General features: G+C 35.7%; 1 protein-coding gene across 7 annotated transcripts in view; it reads left to right on the plus strand.

The window, feature by feature from the left end:
- VPS8 (VPS8 subunit of CORVET complex) overlaps positions 1 to 17,847 on the plus strand; it is a 230,538-nt gene that overhangs the window by 37,255 nt on the left and 175,436 nt on the right. For 6 of the 7 annotated variants that reach the window (XM_016159713.2, XM_016159714.2, XM_016159708.2 and 3 more), the window contains 9 exons: positions 3,282 to 3,368; positions 5,731 to 5,798; positions 7,062 to 7,215; positions 7,317 to 7,376; positions 8,647 to 8,754; positions 12,314 to 12,394; positions 14,694 to 14,864; positions 16,838 to 16,912; positions 17,639 to 17,674. In XM_016159713.2, coding sequence (XP_016015199.2) covers positions 3,282 to 3,368; positions 5,731 to 5,798; positions 7,062 to 7,215; positions 7,317 to 7,376; positions 8,647 to 8,754; positions 12,314 to 12,394; positions 14,694 to 14,864; positions 16,838 to 16,912; positions 17,639 to 17,674 — 840 coding nt within the window. The other variant, XM_036220019.1, reaches the window with a different exon arrangement.

Consider the following 17,847-nt stretch of genomic DNA (forward strand, 5'->3'; position numbering starts at 1 on the left):
GTTGATTGTTTTCTGGCTGTTTCTTGTCCCTTTCTGTTCCTTTTCTCTTGTTCTATTTCTGTGTGATTCGATGACTTTATCGTTATGCTTAGATTTGTTTCTTGTTATCTTTTGTGTATCTACTATAGGTTTTTGCTTTGTGGTTACCATAATGTTCACATCTAACAACCTATATGTATAACCAGTTTATTTTAAGTTTATAGCAAGTTTTTAACGCATTCTAAAACTCTACATTTTTACTTCCCCTCCCCCATGTTTTATGTTTTTGATGTCACATTTTACATATTTTTATTTCGTGTATCCTTTAACTACTTATTGTAGTCATAATTAGTTTTACTGCTTTTGTCTTTTAACCTTCATACTAGCTTAATAAGTGATTAATCCAGTATCTTTTATATATTTACCTTTACCAGTGAGATTTTTACTTTCATATATTTTCTCGTTACTAAATTGTGCTCTTTCTTTTCAGCTTAAAGAAGTTCTTTTAAAAATTTTTTAGGATGTCTTAGTGGTGATGATCTCCTTTAGCTTTTGCTTGTGTGAAAATTTAATCTCTCCTTTAATTCTGAATAACCTTGCTGGAAGAGTATTCTTGGTTGGAAGTTTTTTCCTTTCAGTACTTTGAATGTATCATGCCATTGCCTTCTGGCCTGCAAAGTATCTGCTGAAAAATGTGCTTATAGTCTTGTGGGGGTTCCCTTGTTCATAACAAGTAGTTCTTCACTTGTTGCTTCCAACATTCTCTCTTTTGACATTTTAATGATCATGTGTGTTGGCGTGGATCTCTTTGTTCATCTTTTTTGGAATTCTCCGAGATTCTTGGATCTGGATGTGTGTTTCCTTCTCTACTTTAGGGAAGTTTGCAGCCGTTATGTCTTCAAAAGTTTTCTGCCCCTTTCTCTTTCTCTTCTCCTTCTGGGACACCCATAATATGAATGTTATTTCACTTGATGTTGCCCACTAGGTTCCTTAAACTACCTTCCCTTAAAAATTTTTTGCTTTTGCTGCTCTGTTTGGGTCAGTTAGTTCTACTGCCCTGTCTTTCAGATCACCGATCCTTTCTCCTACTTCATCTCCTGTTGAATCCCTCTAGTGAATTTTTCAGTCAAGCTGTTGTATTCTTTAGCTCCATGACATCTCTTTGATACTTCCTTATAGTTTATGTATCTTTGTTCAAGTTCTTACTGTGTTCATTCATTCTTCTCCCAAGTTCATTGAGCGTCTTTATTACCATTGCTTTGAACTTCTATCAGATAAATTATTATTTCCATTTCATTAAGGTATTTTTTCCCTGAAGTTTAATCTTGTTCTTTTGTTTGGAACATACTCCTTTGTTTCCTCATTTTGCTTCACTATCAATGTTTGTTTCTTTGTATTAGGAGAAGCAATCTTGGAGGAGTGGCTTTGTATGGGAGATGAATCTTATTGTACAACCTTGCCTAAGCTCTTGGTTGTCTCTCAAACATTTGTGATTGTCTTAGCAGCCTGATTTATACTTGATAGGGGCCAGTTTTTGAAGGTTTGTAAAGACTTGTCAGTGTTACAAAGGGAGGGATCTCATCAGCATCAGTTTCAGGCTGATTGGAAACCAGATCCTCCAGCAGCAGCTTTAAAATATGCAAATATATACAGTCCTTTGAGACCTCAATTGTAAGCCATGCTGGCCTTCAGACCAGATGATCCGGAGGTGTCTGGTCTGGACAACAGTGGCAAATATTGCAATTTCAGAGAGTTGTAGTGATGTTGAAAGAGAGTGCGGAGATGGCATCCCTTGGCCTATGTTTCTTCCTTAAATGCTCCTCCATGGCCTCTGGAAGTGTGGCAAAGCTGGAACCTGCTTCAGTATGGACTGCACACTCCTGCTGGCTTTGACAAGGCAGAGGGACAGTGCAGGGCTGGAATGCACCTGCCAGCTTTGCTGAGGCCACTAGAGAGTGCTGGGCTGGGGTGCGCTTGGCCATTTTGGTGGGGTTGTGGAAGAATATAGGGGTGGTGTGTGCCCTCCAACTTTAGTGGGGCAGTGGAAGTGCGCTGTGACTGTGCATGCATGCTGGCACGAACAGTGTGGGAGACAGTGCAGAAATAGCACCTGTTAGCACCAGTGCTAGCAAAGTAGAGGGGGAGCACAAAAATGGGGCCTAGCAGTGCCTCTGGTTCCCAGAAAGAGTCCCATCAGGCCCCTGTCCTTCTAGCAGACACTTTAAGATTAGCAGATGAATTCCCTTCAATATAGTCTAGGTACTTTTTAAACTCTGCTTTTTTTGCTGGGTGCCTGGGAGAGTGAACTTACATGCAAGCCCTTTAAAGGCACAGTTTCAGTTCCCTAGAGCCCTTTGGGTCTCCTGGACATAAATCTCATCGGTTTTTAAAGCCAGGTGTTTTGGGGCTCATCTCTCCAGTGCAGGTCCCAAGGATAGGGGTGCCTCATGTGGGGCACAGATTCCTCACTCCTCAGGGAGAAGCTCTGTATTTGTGAGATCCCTCCTGATTGTGGGTTGCTATGTGGGGGTGGGGTTTTTGGTGAAAGTGCATCTCTGCTTCTCCTAACTCTTGATGTAGCCCTTTTATTCTTTGTTGTGGAGGAGCTGTTCAGCTAGTGTTCAGGTCTTTTTCAGAGGGAATTAATTATTCCATATGTAGCTGTAGATGAGGTGTGCCCATGGGAGGAGGTAAGTTTAGTATCTTCCCATACTGTTATCTTGAACCCCAAACCTTCTGAGTCTGTGATTTTTAAGAAATCACGTATCTATATAAGTGACTAGCTTTAATAAACAAACCAAGATGTTAATACAAAATTGAGTTCCTTATATTAGTATAGATAATAGTTACTGCTTTTTAAATACACTATACTTTGTGTATTCTTATCACTGTGTCCCTGGATAACTATTTTGGTATTTTTTTCTTTCCACTTTTGAAACTGTCAATAAGTAATGGTTTTTCTCATCTTTTGAATTATACATCACTAGTTAGTTTGGTAGTAAGCCTTTCCAACAATTTTTATCAGTACTGAAGAAATGAACTCATTAAAGAAATTTATTTTACCTATCATTATAAAAACAACATTCAAAATCTAAGGGGAAAAGTAGATTGGGCAGGATGAGGGGTAAATGAAGATGGAATGAAGGCCCTGTGCTTTAATGGACCTGCAGCCTAACTTTATAGTTGCTTTTTGCCTGCAATATTTATAGACCGAGAATAGATTATTTCAGTCAGAAGGCAGGATACTTAAGTCCAAAAAAGAGTAATAAATTTGTTTTCTAAAGCATTTAGTTGTCTTATAGATCACTATGTGGGATTTGGCCAGTGGAAAACTTCTAAGATCAATAACAGATGCTCATCCTCCAGGAACAGCAATATTACATATTAAGGTAATATCTTTGTTTTCTTTTTTTACTAATTTTTTTGTTATTATGCCTTCTTATTTGTTTTGAAGTAAATTTCTTTACAAACAGAATCCTTGAAAATAAACTGCCTTTAACTTGAGTAGCCCAACAGCATGTTTTCCAAAGTGGTGTTTTCCCGTTTCCCAGAGATGGGCTAGCATGGTACCATTCAGCTGTAAGTCTTATCGAAGTCTGATAGGCACAGTGACAAAAATAGTAACTGACGTGATCCTAGATGAGAGGCTGGCAGCAAAGACGGCAGGCATACCTGGATGAAAACTCGTGTGAAGATTTTAAAAGTTTTGGTGTTTTTGTTTTTGTTTTACCTTTTGTTTAGTCTACCAAGATTTTATTGCTGAGGTGGTGTGCTCGGTCATACTTTATTGGGAATTACCTGAGGTTCAAGGCACCAATTATGAAAGAACCAAGGTTTGCATTATGTTTAGAAATGAATCTGTTGGTTTATTTTCTTTCAGGCTTCCAAAGGAAAAACATTAAGATTTGAGTTTTGGCTTTCTCCTTACAGGCCTGAAAAAAATAAACCAACTTAGATAACAGATTTTATTTATAAATACAATGTGAACCTTGGTTTTTGTATGTTGTCAAGCCCATGTTTAGAAGCATAAAACGTAAAGGACTATAACTAGGGAAGTCTAAAATTAGATTTTCTAGTTTTTAATCATGAACACATTTGGTTGCTTAGCTGTGCAGACCTCTCTTACCCATACATATGCTTTTTAAAGTTTGCAAGCATCTGGAGTTTGTGTCTGTATCTCGTTTAGTTACATAAAAGTCTTTTGTGACAAAGCAGCATTGAAGCATTTAGCAACAATGAAAACAACCTAGATAAGTAAAAGAGGGAATTTCTTCTCTTTCTGAATATCATGGCAGTTTATCTTGACCTCTTTTCATATGGCATGTGCCAACTTCTAATATGTTGTTCGTGTTTATGTTTTATCTCCATAAATAGATTAAGATCTTTGAAACCAGAATCTCTTTCTCACTTATTTTTGTGCGTTATGCATAATAGGTGCTCAATAAATGTTTGGCTGAAGGAATAAGTAGTTGCTGGTGTTTATAAAGACCAGTCCATTTGCAGAAAGAAGCATAATCTTTGGAAAACAATAGGAAATAGAAGTGATTAAAGGCAGAAAGGAAAGAGAAGCATGCAGTTAAGGTTAAAAGCCTACTAGCCATCATGTTGCTTGGGAATGGTGATAAAGGAGGTGTGTGCAGACACTGACATTACAGAAAGGGGTAGCAAGAGATATATGTGATTGAATACTTCTGAAGTCTTGGACTCTTGGACTTCTTGCACTCTTCATATTTAAATGTACATATGCACATATATGTATGTATTTAAAAATTATGCATATGTACTACTGTACTAATATTTAAGTACATTGTAAAACACATAAGTAAGAAATAGAAAATAAATAAAAATACAAGTCTTGTTATTTTTTCTGCAGTCCAGAGTATATGCCTCCCACTTTGGCAACTGCTTGGCTAGGCTTTGAGACCAAGCATGTGCGACTGGTTAACTGTGCCTGTGCATGGGGTCAAAGAAGAGAATTTTACAGTAGCCTCCTGTACTTCAGCTATCCCCAACTAAGCATGAAGGCATGCCATTAAGGATGGTTCACCAACCGTTGGAGTTAGAGATACTAGTCACTGTAAATGATGCAAGTTGTTATTCAGTTTTTTAGCTTCCTTACATCACATTTACCTTAGCTCATAAGCCCCTCAGGACAGCCTGTCATTGTGAACGTTATTGTTTTGAGTTTTCTAGGGTACGTAATAATACCTGAAGTATACTCAGTCAAAGAAGATCAAGGAAACAGCACATTTTAGGAAGAGTTACATAAAAAGTTAAACTATTTTAAATGTGGCAGATTAACTCTTCAGTTACTAGGAAAACATTCAGACAAGGTTATTCCTCAAAAATACCAAATATCTTTTATTGTGTTTTTATTCTTAAAAACTAGGCAACTGTAAATATACCCAGAGTATCTTATTTAGTTTAATAGCAAGTTAGAAAAAGTTAATGTAAGAACCCATGTAGAGAACTTTAGGTCTTTAATGAAACATAGTTTGTATCTTTCTTTTATCCTGATGAAAGGTGGTTTTGATTTCTTAAAGCTGCAGTTTTCTTAAAGGTAATTGAGCCATTTTTGTTCAGAATATGGTTTTGTGTGTTTAGAGTAATAGGCTAAATCTAAGTAAGGTGATTTCAAATGCTATCAAATGTGTTTGATTTAGATTTTTAAAATTTTATATATTTTTTTCCCTTTGACACCTGCCTGGTTGTTTAAAAATCTATAAGAAAGTAAACTCTTTCTCTGTTTAGTTTACAGATGATCCAACTCTTGCAATTTGCAACGACAGTGGAGGCTCTGTTTTTGAATTGACGTTTAAGTAAGAGACTAATGGACATTTGTTGAGAAATGAAAAGACTAGCTCTGGTTAATGACTTGAAGTTGAACATGAAGAGGTCTGGAAAACTCATGTGATTGAAAATAGGTTATGGTTCTGTATTATAATTACCTGAAGAGGTTTATAGAACATACAAAGTTCCAGGTCTGGTCCCCCAAATTCTGTCAGAGTAGATCTGAGTAGGGATTCTAAACTCTTACTTCCCCAGGGGATCCACATGCCCTATGAAGCTCGGGAACCATTATTCTGCAATATTTCACTAATTTAGGTTTAGGCCCCAGGTTCAGTTGATTATAAAACCAAAATGGCCAGGTGTAGAGAGGTTTTTATTGCCTTGGAATTTCCTATTTACTCTTTAAGAGCAAAAACTGGATACATGGAAGAACACTTATAAAGCTGAGTTTTTTTAAAAAAGTAAAACATGAAATCAATGTGTATCATATTTCCATAAGTTCTTTAAAGTAAGGACTATGTTTCTGGTGTTTTTTTTTTTTTTTTTAATACCTTTTAACAATGCTGAGCCCAAAGTAATTGCTTAAAAAATACTATTTATCCAGCTAATTTTTATTGAGCATCTCCTATGTGTAGGCATTGTTCTAGGTACCAAAGTTGCAGCTGTAAACAGGACAAGGTTACTGCTCTAATAGAACTTACATTCTAGTTGGGATGGAGGTAGGGAGACAGACAATAAACCAACGCACAAAATGAAATGATTTCCATAGTTATGAGTGCTGTGAAGAAAATAAGACCGGTTAGAGCGCTGGAGTGTGCTTGAGAGTAATTTAGGGAGGCCTCTTTCAGAAGGTGACATTTGAGTAAAGACCTGAATGATAATGTGATCAAACAAATGTAGAGATCTAGAAGCAATGTTCTAAGAAGAGGGACATTCAAGCACAAAGGCTTTGAGGTGGACACAAACTTGGCCTGTGGAGCAATGGACAGAAGGCAGGCGTGGCCAGAACAACAGTAGTGGGAGAGGGGTGAAGGCTGGACCCAGATCATAAAGCGCCTTTTAAAACATGGAACAAGTTCGAGTTTTATGTAGAGGGTTAAGCCATTGGACTGTTTTTAGAAGAATAATAAATCTGACCTATACATTAAAAAGATCATGCTGATGTCATATGGAGTTTGGATTGTTGGGGGCAAGAGTAGGAGTTAGGAGGCTCTTGTAGTAGTCCAAGCTAGAGATGATAGTGCCTTGGGTTCTTGCTAAATTGATTCTGAATTTTTTGGTTACATTTTCAGGAGAGTAATGGGAGTGAGAACGTGTGAATCTCGATGCCTATTCAGTGGTTCCAAGGGTGAAGTGTGCTGTATCGAGCCTCTCCATTCCAAGCCTGACTTGAAAGATCATCCCATCACACAGTTTTCCTTATTGGCCATGGCATCCCTAACCAAGGTAAGTGTATTTAGAGGATGAAACTCAGAACTTGTAAAGGCTTTGGATACCAAAACTGGAAAATTATGGGATAAATATTAAAAATATGTTTTCTCCTGAAGATACTGGTCATTGGATTGAAACCATCCTTGAAAGTATGGATGACTTTTCCCTATGGACGGGTGAGTAAACCTTTTCATCTTTTTGGCAAAAAGACCATGTCAGGTGATTGGGTAAAATGACTTATAAGTGGCGAATTCTGTGAGATTGTCAGAAAACTAGGTAGCATGGAAGTCAGTGCTCCAAAGATCATTGTCTGGACTTGCCTTGATGTCACCAAAGCAGCATAAGCTGGCGACTGGAGCAGTGTTCTGGGGATCGTGAGATCTGTACTTTCCTGCCTTTATTACTTTAAATTTTTCTTCTACAAACAGTTTCTGCTTGGATGCTGAACACCCTACCATAATATCCAGCATAAATTGCTACTATATACTCTTTCTTTGGCTTCTACCTCTGGTATTTTACTTTAGGGGTGGTGCTTCCTAGAATGTATTTATTATGCACACTGCGCTTTCTTTCTTCTTTCCTGCTCGGTTGTTTTCAGAGAGTTGTGGTCTTCCAGTGTATATGTGAGGAGAAGTATTGATCGGATGGGATGGAGAATGACTGTACAGAACTAAGATTAGCAGCCCCTCTACCTATTCTGTTTTCTTATTGGTACTCTGTATCTCTGGGACCCAGGGGAAGCCTGGCAAAGTGGGTTTAGATTGCCATTAATGTTTCTTCATTGGCTGATTGAGGTTTATCACCGTGGTATGTGATTGCACCTTTTTGTTTTTTTATTGGTATTTTTCCAACATTTTATTATGAACATTTTCAGATAAATAGAGAAGTTGAAAAAAATTTACATTAAACATCTGTATACCTACCATCTAAATTCTGCCATTAGCATTTTCTTTATAATGTATTTGTCTACCTCTCTATCATGTTTTTTTTTCATGTGTGTGAATTTTCCAAGTAAATTGCAGAAATCAGTACTCTTTTCCCTAAATATTCAGCATGCATATGATTAGCCAGAGTTCAGTAGTTATTTAAGATTTTTCTTTGGTGTAAAATTAACATACAATGAAATGCACAGATCTTGAGTGTATATTTGAGGAATTTTTGTGACCCAAACCTCTCTCAAGATGTAGGACATTACCATCAACCCAGAAATTTCCCTCTTGATACTTCCCAGTCAGCGCCTGCTTCATAGACCATTTTTTTTCCTTTTCCCCTCTTTAATTACCCGCCCCCCACTTCCACCTCTGGTGCTTCATAGACCTTTTAATGAGAAATTGGGAGAAGTCTTGTCAAGTAACACTATTCGATGCTGTTTTTAGTCAGTTTTATCTTCGTACTTCTGTCTGTTAACTTAATGACTTTTATTTTTGTGGCCTTCTCCTACCTCAGATGGATCCTTCCAGTGTCCCACTGCTGGCCTGGCACTTTGTGGCTGTGCATAATTATGTGAATCCCATGCTCGCTTTCTGCAGAGGAGATGTTGTTCATTTTCTTTTGGTAAGTCCTAATATGCCAGATCTGTTAAAAGTTTTTTATCATAATATATTTTTTTTCTTATTCACCAGTAATTTAGTATTGTGTCAAAGAAATATGCTATCATAATTCTTTGGGGAGAGAGTGACCTATTTAATTTTTCTTTAAGATTTTAATGGTTAACATGGAAAACAACTGATCACCCTCTACTCCATGCCTTTTCACGGTATATTTCTGTTTCATCTCCTTTGATTAACACGTTATTAATGGTGTACGTGTATGTTTAAATATATGAATGTACATATGTGTATATTAATGTCTTACCTATATACATGTAGTGTATTTATTAGACAGCAAATATCAAATATGTACTGTGTTCTCTGCACTGTGATGGACACAAGAAGCAAGTGAAGGAAGTATAAACATAATTTTTCCTTTCACGTAGCTTACAATATTGTTTGAAAGGCAAAATCAATATGCTTATTACTACTAGGGAGAACAGTTTGAGGATTCAACTATGTGATGAGAATTAAAAGTTGATTAAATTCATGGTATGAAGAGATTTGTATAGAATAGAGAAGCCATGGAGGACTATGAAGCATATATGGCAAATGCTACAGGAGGGGTGGATATGCCTATTGGGGGAACTAAGTGAACTGAAGTTACCGAGGTAAGGATGTGCCTGTGTAATCCCTTGGGTTTCCTGTCTCAGTTAAGCAGCCGCACCACTGTCCACTCAGTTGCTCCAGCCAGAACCCGAGGAGTCGCCTTTCAGTCATCCTTCTTTCATTTCTGCTCCATCACCACATCCTGTTGACTCTGTCTCCAAAATCTCCTGAATTTACTTTCTTTTTGTCTCTCCTGTTACTGCTCCCCTAGCTAAAACCACCGACATCTCCAGCCTGGACCCTGGGGTAGCTTCCTAACTATGTCTCTGGCTTTGGTGTCTTTACATGTATTGTCACCTCCTGGTTCATGATTAATGCTGCCTTCCCTGATCTCCTGAACTAAGTTAGTGTTTCTTGCTATGTACACCTATAAGGCTTTCTCCTTTGATAATATTCAGCACTTTTTAAATAACTTGTTTAATATTTTTTTCCTCACTTGACTGAAAGCTTCATAAGTCTAAAGACTAACTCTACTGTTATATTTCAATTACTAGGACAGTGGCTATATACAGGAGATGTTTATTAAATGTTTATAGAATTAATGACAGGGAGAAACCTACTGTGGAAAATAAAGTTGAATATATGGCATGAATCTAGATTAGGGGTTGGCAAACTATGGCCTGTCATTCAAATCTGGCTGGCTGCTTGTTTTTGTAATAATGTTTTATTGGAACACAGTCATGCCCATGCAGTTATGTATTATTTATGGCTACTTTTGTACTACAGTGGCAGAGTTGGGTAGCTATGACAGAGACTGCATTATCTGCGAAACCTAAAATATTTGCAGTGTGGGTTTTTTTTTTACAGAAGTTTGCTGACCTCTGATCAAGATTATGTATAATTGGCCTAAGTCGGTGATGGGGAGCCATCACAGGTTCTTAGGTGATTAAAGTATTATTTTAGGAAGATCAGTGTAGAAATAGCAAAAAGAATAGATTATAGGAAGTGGGAGAGAAATAGAAAGTTTTGCTCTTATAATAAAGCAGGTGTGAGGTCTTTAGACAAGGATGGTTGGTTATAGTGAGAGTTAGGGATGACATTTTGAAGGGGAGACAGAGCTTCTCATATTGTTGGATCTGGGAACTGAAGAACATGAATGAAACATTGCAATTTTGACTTTGCATTTTAGAAGCATGAAATAGTCAGAGAGTTAAGGTTAGGGTAGGTTTGAATGTGCTAAGTTGGAAGAGAAGGTGGGTCTCTCAACTGTTGTATTGGGGAATGTCCTCTGGGTGGATGACAGTCTAGTCTGGAGTGCAAATGAGAATTTTAGGATAGAGAAGGTAATTGAAGCTGCAAAAATCAAAAGCTAGAGTTTATATAATCTTGGTGGTCACTCACGCAATGGAAAGGGATAAAAAAAGAAAAGGCAACAGGAAAGGAGATTCCTGCAAAGGCAGGAGAGGTAAGAGAGGAAATAGGACAGGATGGCATCATACGGAGGACACAGAAGGAGAGGTTTGAGGGCATTACCAATTCAGGTATAACAATATCAGGGAAAGATCAAGGAAGACAAAGACTAAGGACAAGACCACTGCATGTGCAAGAATTAGAAACTTCAGAGAACAAAATAACAGTGGAATGGAGATAGAGCTAGATTGTGGAGCCTTTTAAAATAAATGGGTATCTAGAAGTGCAAACTCACAATCTTGGTTTAGTGTTTGGTTGGAAAAGGAAAGATAATGGTTAAATATCTGTAAGAAAAAAATCAAGGAAAGATTTTTTGTTTCTGTCTTTTATTTGAAGACAGAAGTCAGAAACACATTCAATAGCAAGAAGAAAAGGAGTGATTGAATATACTGTCAAGGGGAGGGTAATACTAAACAGTGGTGGAGGGGGTAGGATTTAGAGTGTATATGGGTGAAGTAATTTTCTTTAACAAGGACTTCAACAAATCTTAAGAGAATAGTTAATGTTGGCATTGATCTTTTCCTTAATGAAATGCTTTCAACATATGCAAGGTATGGAACAATTTGGTGCTGTCTTATTTTCATTTTACAAATGAAAAAATGAGAAAGAATAAGTAATTTGCTCTTGGTCACACAACTGTAATAGTGGAACTTAAACCCATGGCTTCAGATCCCAAGCTCCTTTTACCAAAGCACCCTTTCTTACAGAGGAAGTGACTTAGTAAAGATGGGCATACACAAAGGGCCCACATTAAGTGGTCACAGATGTTTGTTAAGGTATATCGTGAGGTCAGTACTACAAGTGGTGGGACTAGAAAGCAAAGAGGAATTTAGACTTAAAGGGACAGGAAGATATCTAGAATACTACTATGGGGGGTGTGCAAGAAGACTGAGGTTGAATTGCATGTCATGGATTTCAGGTGGGTCAGGTGTAAATTATGCTGTGTCTCTCTTTTTCAGTGCTCTACCACCTTGGAGCAGAAGTAGAGAAAGCAAATTATAGGGATGATTGAAAATTATAGAGTGTATGAGGACACATGTGTAAAGAATATATTGACACTTGAGGTTCTTTGGGGGAAAGTTTATGTTTGAGCTATAATAGTATTATATATTAGAAAAGTCATTTTTGTCACTGCAGCAGCCATTTTTTTTTTTTTAGTGAACTTTTGATGTTTGCACACCATGTCACCAATCCCACTTTATTCTTTAACTCTAGCTAAATACAGTCATTGGTGTGATGAAGTTAGGTTCTGAATTATGACAGAGCGAATATTACATTACAGCATTTGCTAATACTGACAGCTAGACCACTGACCGGATACGCCTTGGATTTTGGTACAAATCATGGTATTGTGATGATTTTTGTCATTTGCGTAGTAATTAATTATCAATATTTTTGGCTTATCCATACTCTGAATGGAAGTCATTTTCTAGGTAGAGTATTATTAAGTACCTAAGAAAGTCCTTCAGTAGCTGATATTTAGATTGTTTTTATTTCATCATCAGGTTAAGAGAGATGAATCTGGAGCAATACATGTTACTAAGCAAAAGCACCTGCACCTACACTATGACCTCATCAACTTCACCGTGAGTATTATTCAAAGTAAATATCCCCATTTATTTCGTGTAATTGCTTTCAGTCCATGGTGTAGTCATGCTATCAGGATTGCTGCCATCAACCACGACCTTTAGGATTACATACAACATAGAAGTGAAGTCATGCTTATATTGAATACAGCCTGAGTATGGTGTGATGCTATGTTATTTTTGTTGTCTTTTAGCCTTATGTATTGCTGAACACTGGCAGAATCAGCAAAAGTTTTCTTTAATGTCTTCATTGGCTTACAGGGGAGTTCAGAAGGATTTAGGTGGCTTTCTTCAGGATCATTGCCCAGTTTTCTTTGTAAACACATTTTTATCTTTCTGAGTTTGTCCTAACTGGTTCAGGAACTTCTGTAACCTATTTTTTTTTGGGGGCTAGATACTGCAGATTTCTCTCACTGCCATGCATTTCTGTACTGAGTGAGTTTTTGATTAAAAAGAAAAAGAAAAGATTATTTGTTTTTGTGTCAATGTTTTTTTACAAATAATGTGTTAATTCTGCGAGAGTGTAATTATATTTTCTGAGTTTTTATCATTAGTGCTTTTAGTACTAATCAATATCTGATATCCAGTGAAACATTTTGTATATGCATGAATATAGATACTCAGAGTATAAGATGCCTCATTTTCCCAATAAAAAGTCTTAAAAACAGTTTTTATGCCCAATTTGATAATATACAACTTTTTAGCAATATAGATTAAATAGACCTTTTCTTTATAATACATGATTTATAAATTTAGTTGCACTTTACCTTGCAATCTCACATATAGACTGTTGATTTAGAAATAATATTTTATCTTATGCATGGTTCACACAATAATTTTGTTTTCCACCTCTTCTTTATGTTAAGATATCAATGTCTCTGTCACCACCAGAATCCCTTGTTGAATTATCTAATACAGTTTTCTAGAATTTTTCATCACTTCTGTTTAAGATGTTTGATATACAGCATTTTTAAAACTGGCATATAATCCTTTCCCTGAGACAATTTACCCACAAGTAGCCATTCCCCTAACAAAAGCACAGTGTTTTCATTTGTCCTGTGGCTTATCTGTAACTTCATTGCTCTGTAATTTCCCTTTAAAAGGCCTATTTACAACAATGTCAACACTTGTAATTGTTAAGGTCTCATCTCAGGAATAATTGCTAAACCGCTAGTATTCTCTGTCATTCTCTCTCTTTTAATCAGTCGATCTTTGAAAACATTCAGAAACTATTACTTACTGAGGCTAATGAATAATGTGTCTTTCCTAAATGATACTTTGTTTTTCAAAGTAAAGTAATTCAGAGAGCACTATATAGGAGCTCTTTGTGAAATGTTTGAATATTAAACTCTTATGAGAGAGAATTTTTTGGGGGGAACGAACAAAATCAAACCTCTTACAGTAGCCACTATACGGTGATAGAGTGTATGTATCTTCAGCGTATATCAAAAGAAAATTGATCTATTTTCAACTTGGTTGTCATTGATATGGCATTATGCAAATAACATCTGACAGCATGCAGTAGATTATATAAATAGACCAACATGCATACCATCGAGATAAAGTGCAGGGGAAGCATTTTATTCTGTCTAATTTAGAATTCTAAACTTTATTTTTTGGAATGTATTGAGATTCAAAACAATATATTTTGAAAATAAATATCATATATAACCTAAGAAATTTATCAAAATAGCATCCTTCAGAAGATTTTTATCATTATTATTTAGTTATTACTTTTAAAATTATAAAAGTACTTGTTAAAGAAAATGTAGAAAATATAGGGAAATAGAGCAAAGGACACCCCCAATAATTTTTAGAGAGGTTTAGAAGGAAATATACATTTTAAATTGTTTCTATTTTAAAATATATATTATTTAAATGCTAACAATTATCCTTTAACCTCCTAGGTTTATGAGATTTAATTTGCCCTTTTGTTTTATTAATGTCATTAATAACTAGAAATGCAAAGCTTATCACTTTGCTTGTTATTTGTACCAATGTACCTTTTTAAAAAATTTGTAAAAGCCAATATATCCTGTAATATATCTATTAAGGAGCTTAGTTAGCCTTCTTTTAGGCTATGAGAGTGTGATTTTAGCACTGTCATACTCAATACTATGTTATATACCTATTTTCCTCTGGGCTGGTTGCTGAGTAGTTCTTGCTGTGATTGTCTTGTCATCAAATTATTAAATGGATAAGGTCCTCAATGTAATTTAACTGACTGGCCAATCTTCTTGTCTTGAATGATGGCATAGGATGGGCCTCACTTTTGTTTTGTTGTGTGCTTGAATTGCAGTGGATAAACTCACGCACAGTTGTGCTCTTGGACAGTGTAGAGAAGTTGCATGTGATCGATCGGCAAACTCAAGAAGAACTGGAAACAGTGGAGATCTCAGAAGTTCAATTGGTCTACAACAGCAGCCATTTCAAATCACTAGCCACTGGAGGAAATGTTAGTCAGGCACTGGTAAGGGTAACCCACTATCTTAATATTGATTTCATAAACTTGGTCTTTTGTTATTGTTTTGTTCTAGAAATAGAAACTCTGAGGAGTTATCTTTATGTGTTGAGGTGTTTCTTTAAAAGCCACTAGGTCGAAGTGGATATGGGTGTGTTTGTAACTATTCAGGAAAGTGAACTAAAATAATAATTCCTGTCACCTTATGCCCAGTAACATGACTAATTTAATACCAAAGAGTTTTCACTTGTATACTAAACTAATGAAATGAAATTGAAAATTTATGAGAAAGAACTTATAAAACCAAAATATTTTAAAAAGTTTAGTGTGGTGACAATAAGTCTATGATTTAAAGGATAAGTCACTAGAGCTAGGTAGCTGATAGGCTTTGAAAATATATGGGTGATTGGTAAAAGCTTGAACAAGTATGGGGCTCTGAGCATAGATGGCTTTGAGAGAAGGAAAAGATTCTTTAGGAATAGACGATAAATGAAATGTAGGAGCCTAAAGAGAAAGAAGATGTAAAAGTTATTATCTTAGTACTAATTTTACTCTATTTTAAGCAACTACAATAATGTCCTTTAGCAATTGACACAGATAGTTTACAGTCAAATTACTTTAATTGTGATCACATGTTTCCTAAACCAGTAATCTTTAAACAAGAAATTTAGACTATTATGAGGCTTCCCTGGGTAATTTCTCTAAAAAAAAAAAAAAAAAAAAAAAATACATGGATGGTAATGATGGTCATATTTAACGTGTCTACTGCATGATATGTAGCCTTTGCTCAAATCTCTCTGAGATATTAGAGCATAACATATATATGAAAGGACCTTCCAGTCTTAAAACTTAGAAACCAAGAAAATCCAGAATAAGAAATGGTAATACAAATTGAATTTGCTAAAGTAGGAATAATTACTGTCTCACACTTAGATGTTTTCTTGGTGTCTGAGTGGTTATTAAAAATACTGTTAGACTTTAAACTTGTACTTTAGGCTAAGGTGGAATAATGGAGACTGGGTTAACTCTCCTATCTGGGGAAAAAAATTAAAAAAGACACGTTAATGAAATTGTGGTTATGTTAAAAAGGACTCACTTGTTATGTGTATACTGAATTTTTATAAATTTTTATAAATTTAGTATATGCATAATAAATTCAAAATTTCAAAATCCGAGATTCACCTTAAAATCATACAATGTTACAGGAGAGTCAATGAGACTGTAGATGATTGGTGATGGGTTGACCAATGATGAAGCTAATTAATGGATGTATGGGGTTCATTATTTTCTCTACCTTTGCATATCTTTTAAAATAAAAAGTTAAAAGTTATCATAGTTATCTGTTATTGATCACATATATTTTGGGAGATTTATAAATATTAATGTATTTAAGCCTCACAGAAACAGTGCATAGTTTTCAAAGAAAGGAAAACTGAATATCAGAAGTTTGAAACTTAACATCATACCTAGTGAGAGTCAAAGTTTGCAACCCAGATTTATCAGACAGTAGGTTTTGTTTCTTTTTTTCTGGGCTGTGCTGACTCCCATATGCTATGTTGCTTTGTCTTCCTGTTTCTTCTTGTGTGTTTTTTTTTAATTAATATTTATTTTAAAGAACTTAGAGGTATCACTTTTAGTCAGCCCTATTTTTTGCTGGAAACAGAGACTGACTACCTGTCCTCCAATAATGGGCAGGTTGCAACAGTTTTCTTTTAGATTTAAAATTGACATGGTCCTCCCTTTTCTGCATTACTCTGAAAAATAAAAAGACCATGTGTAAGCAGAGAATTACTTTCTGTGCTTTGTCTTTCTGCCACTTCCACTGACAGACTGGCACTTGATTGACATTTTTTCCCCCCACTCATTTATGGGATGAAACCATGTTGACCTAAAATGTTGTTTATGTAATTGACATTCTTTAAAACTTGATGAGACTTTTAAATCTTGTAATCTTTACCTTTTTTATTAATTATTTTTTACAGGCTTTGGTTGGAGAGAAGGCTTGTTATCAATCCATCAGTAGCTATGGTGGTCAGATCTTTTATTTGGGAACCAAAGTAAGCTCTTTTACTCTGTGACTTGGCATTTGTTTGTGTCAAGATAGTTGGGGCTGAAGGAGGTGTCTGGTAAAAAGAGCAGTGCATTACAAAGTAAATATTGATCAGCATCATCTAAAACTTTTAGGGGTTAAGTGGTTAGGAGTTTTAGCTAATTTTATTTTCTCCAGTTTTAGACATACTTTTACTTTCTCTTAGTATGATGCTTATTTTCTTGATTCAAGGATATACTTTCATACTCTTCCTTCACATTTATGTTTTCATAACCAGGAAGATACTTTGTCGTGTAATTAAGATATCTTTTAGCTAGATTAGCTTCAAATATATTAAAAGGCATTGAGGCATGTGACTTAGAGTAGAATCACTAGCATAGCAACGTTCTGTGTATCAGTTTGTTTCTGTGCTTTTCTTAAAACTTAACATACAGAAACATTTCTTCATTATTAACATTTACGATATTCCCAAGTCAGTACAGGGAGCTGGGTATTCCTTGTTCCTTGTCTGTGGGATTAGCTCCTTCTCAGACTGAAGACTTATAACCTGGAAATGTCTGTTTGATTTGCTTTTTAATGTGGGCCCTTGAAGACCCATTAGTAAATACTTCTGACTATAGTAGGAAGTGTTTTTCCTTAAAGAGATGTAAAATGAGATGTGGGACTGGAGCAAATGTGTTTCCCAAACATGTTTATTAAAGATGGTTATTTCAATTTCCTCTTTGTTTTCTAGTCTGTTTATGTGATGATGCTAAGGAGCTGGAGAGAGGTGAGTACAAAGTAATTTTATGTGTTAGAGCTATTGAATTGACAGCTTCTTAATATTTATGTTTTGACTTTGCAGGAGAAGATTATTTAGATTTGTGCTTTTTAATTTCAGAAGTGTACATCAAAACCATTGTGACTGTTCAGTACTTGATTTGATAAAACTTGACTTTAAAT

This window comes from Rousettus aegyptiacus, unplaced genomic scaffold, assembly GCF_014176215.1.
Source record: "Rousettus aegyptiacus isolate mRouAeg1 unplaced genomic scaffold, mRouAeg1.p scaffold_m13_p_4, whole genome shotgun sequence".
Taxonomy (NCBI): domain Eukaryota; kingdom Metazoa; phylum Chordata; class Mammalia; order Chiroptera; family Pteropodidae; genus Rousettus; species Rousettus aegyptiacus.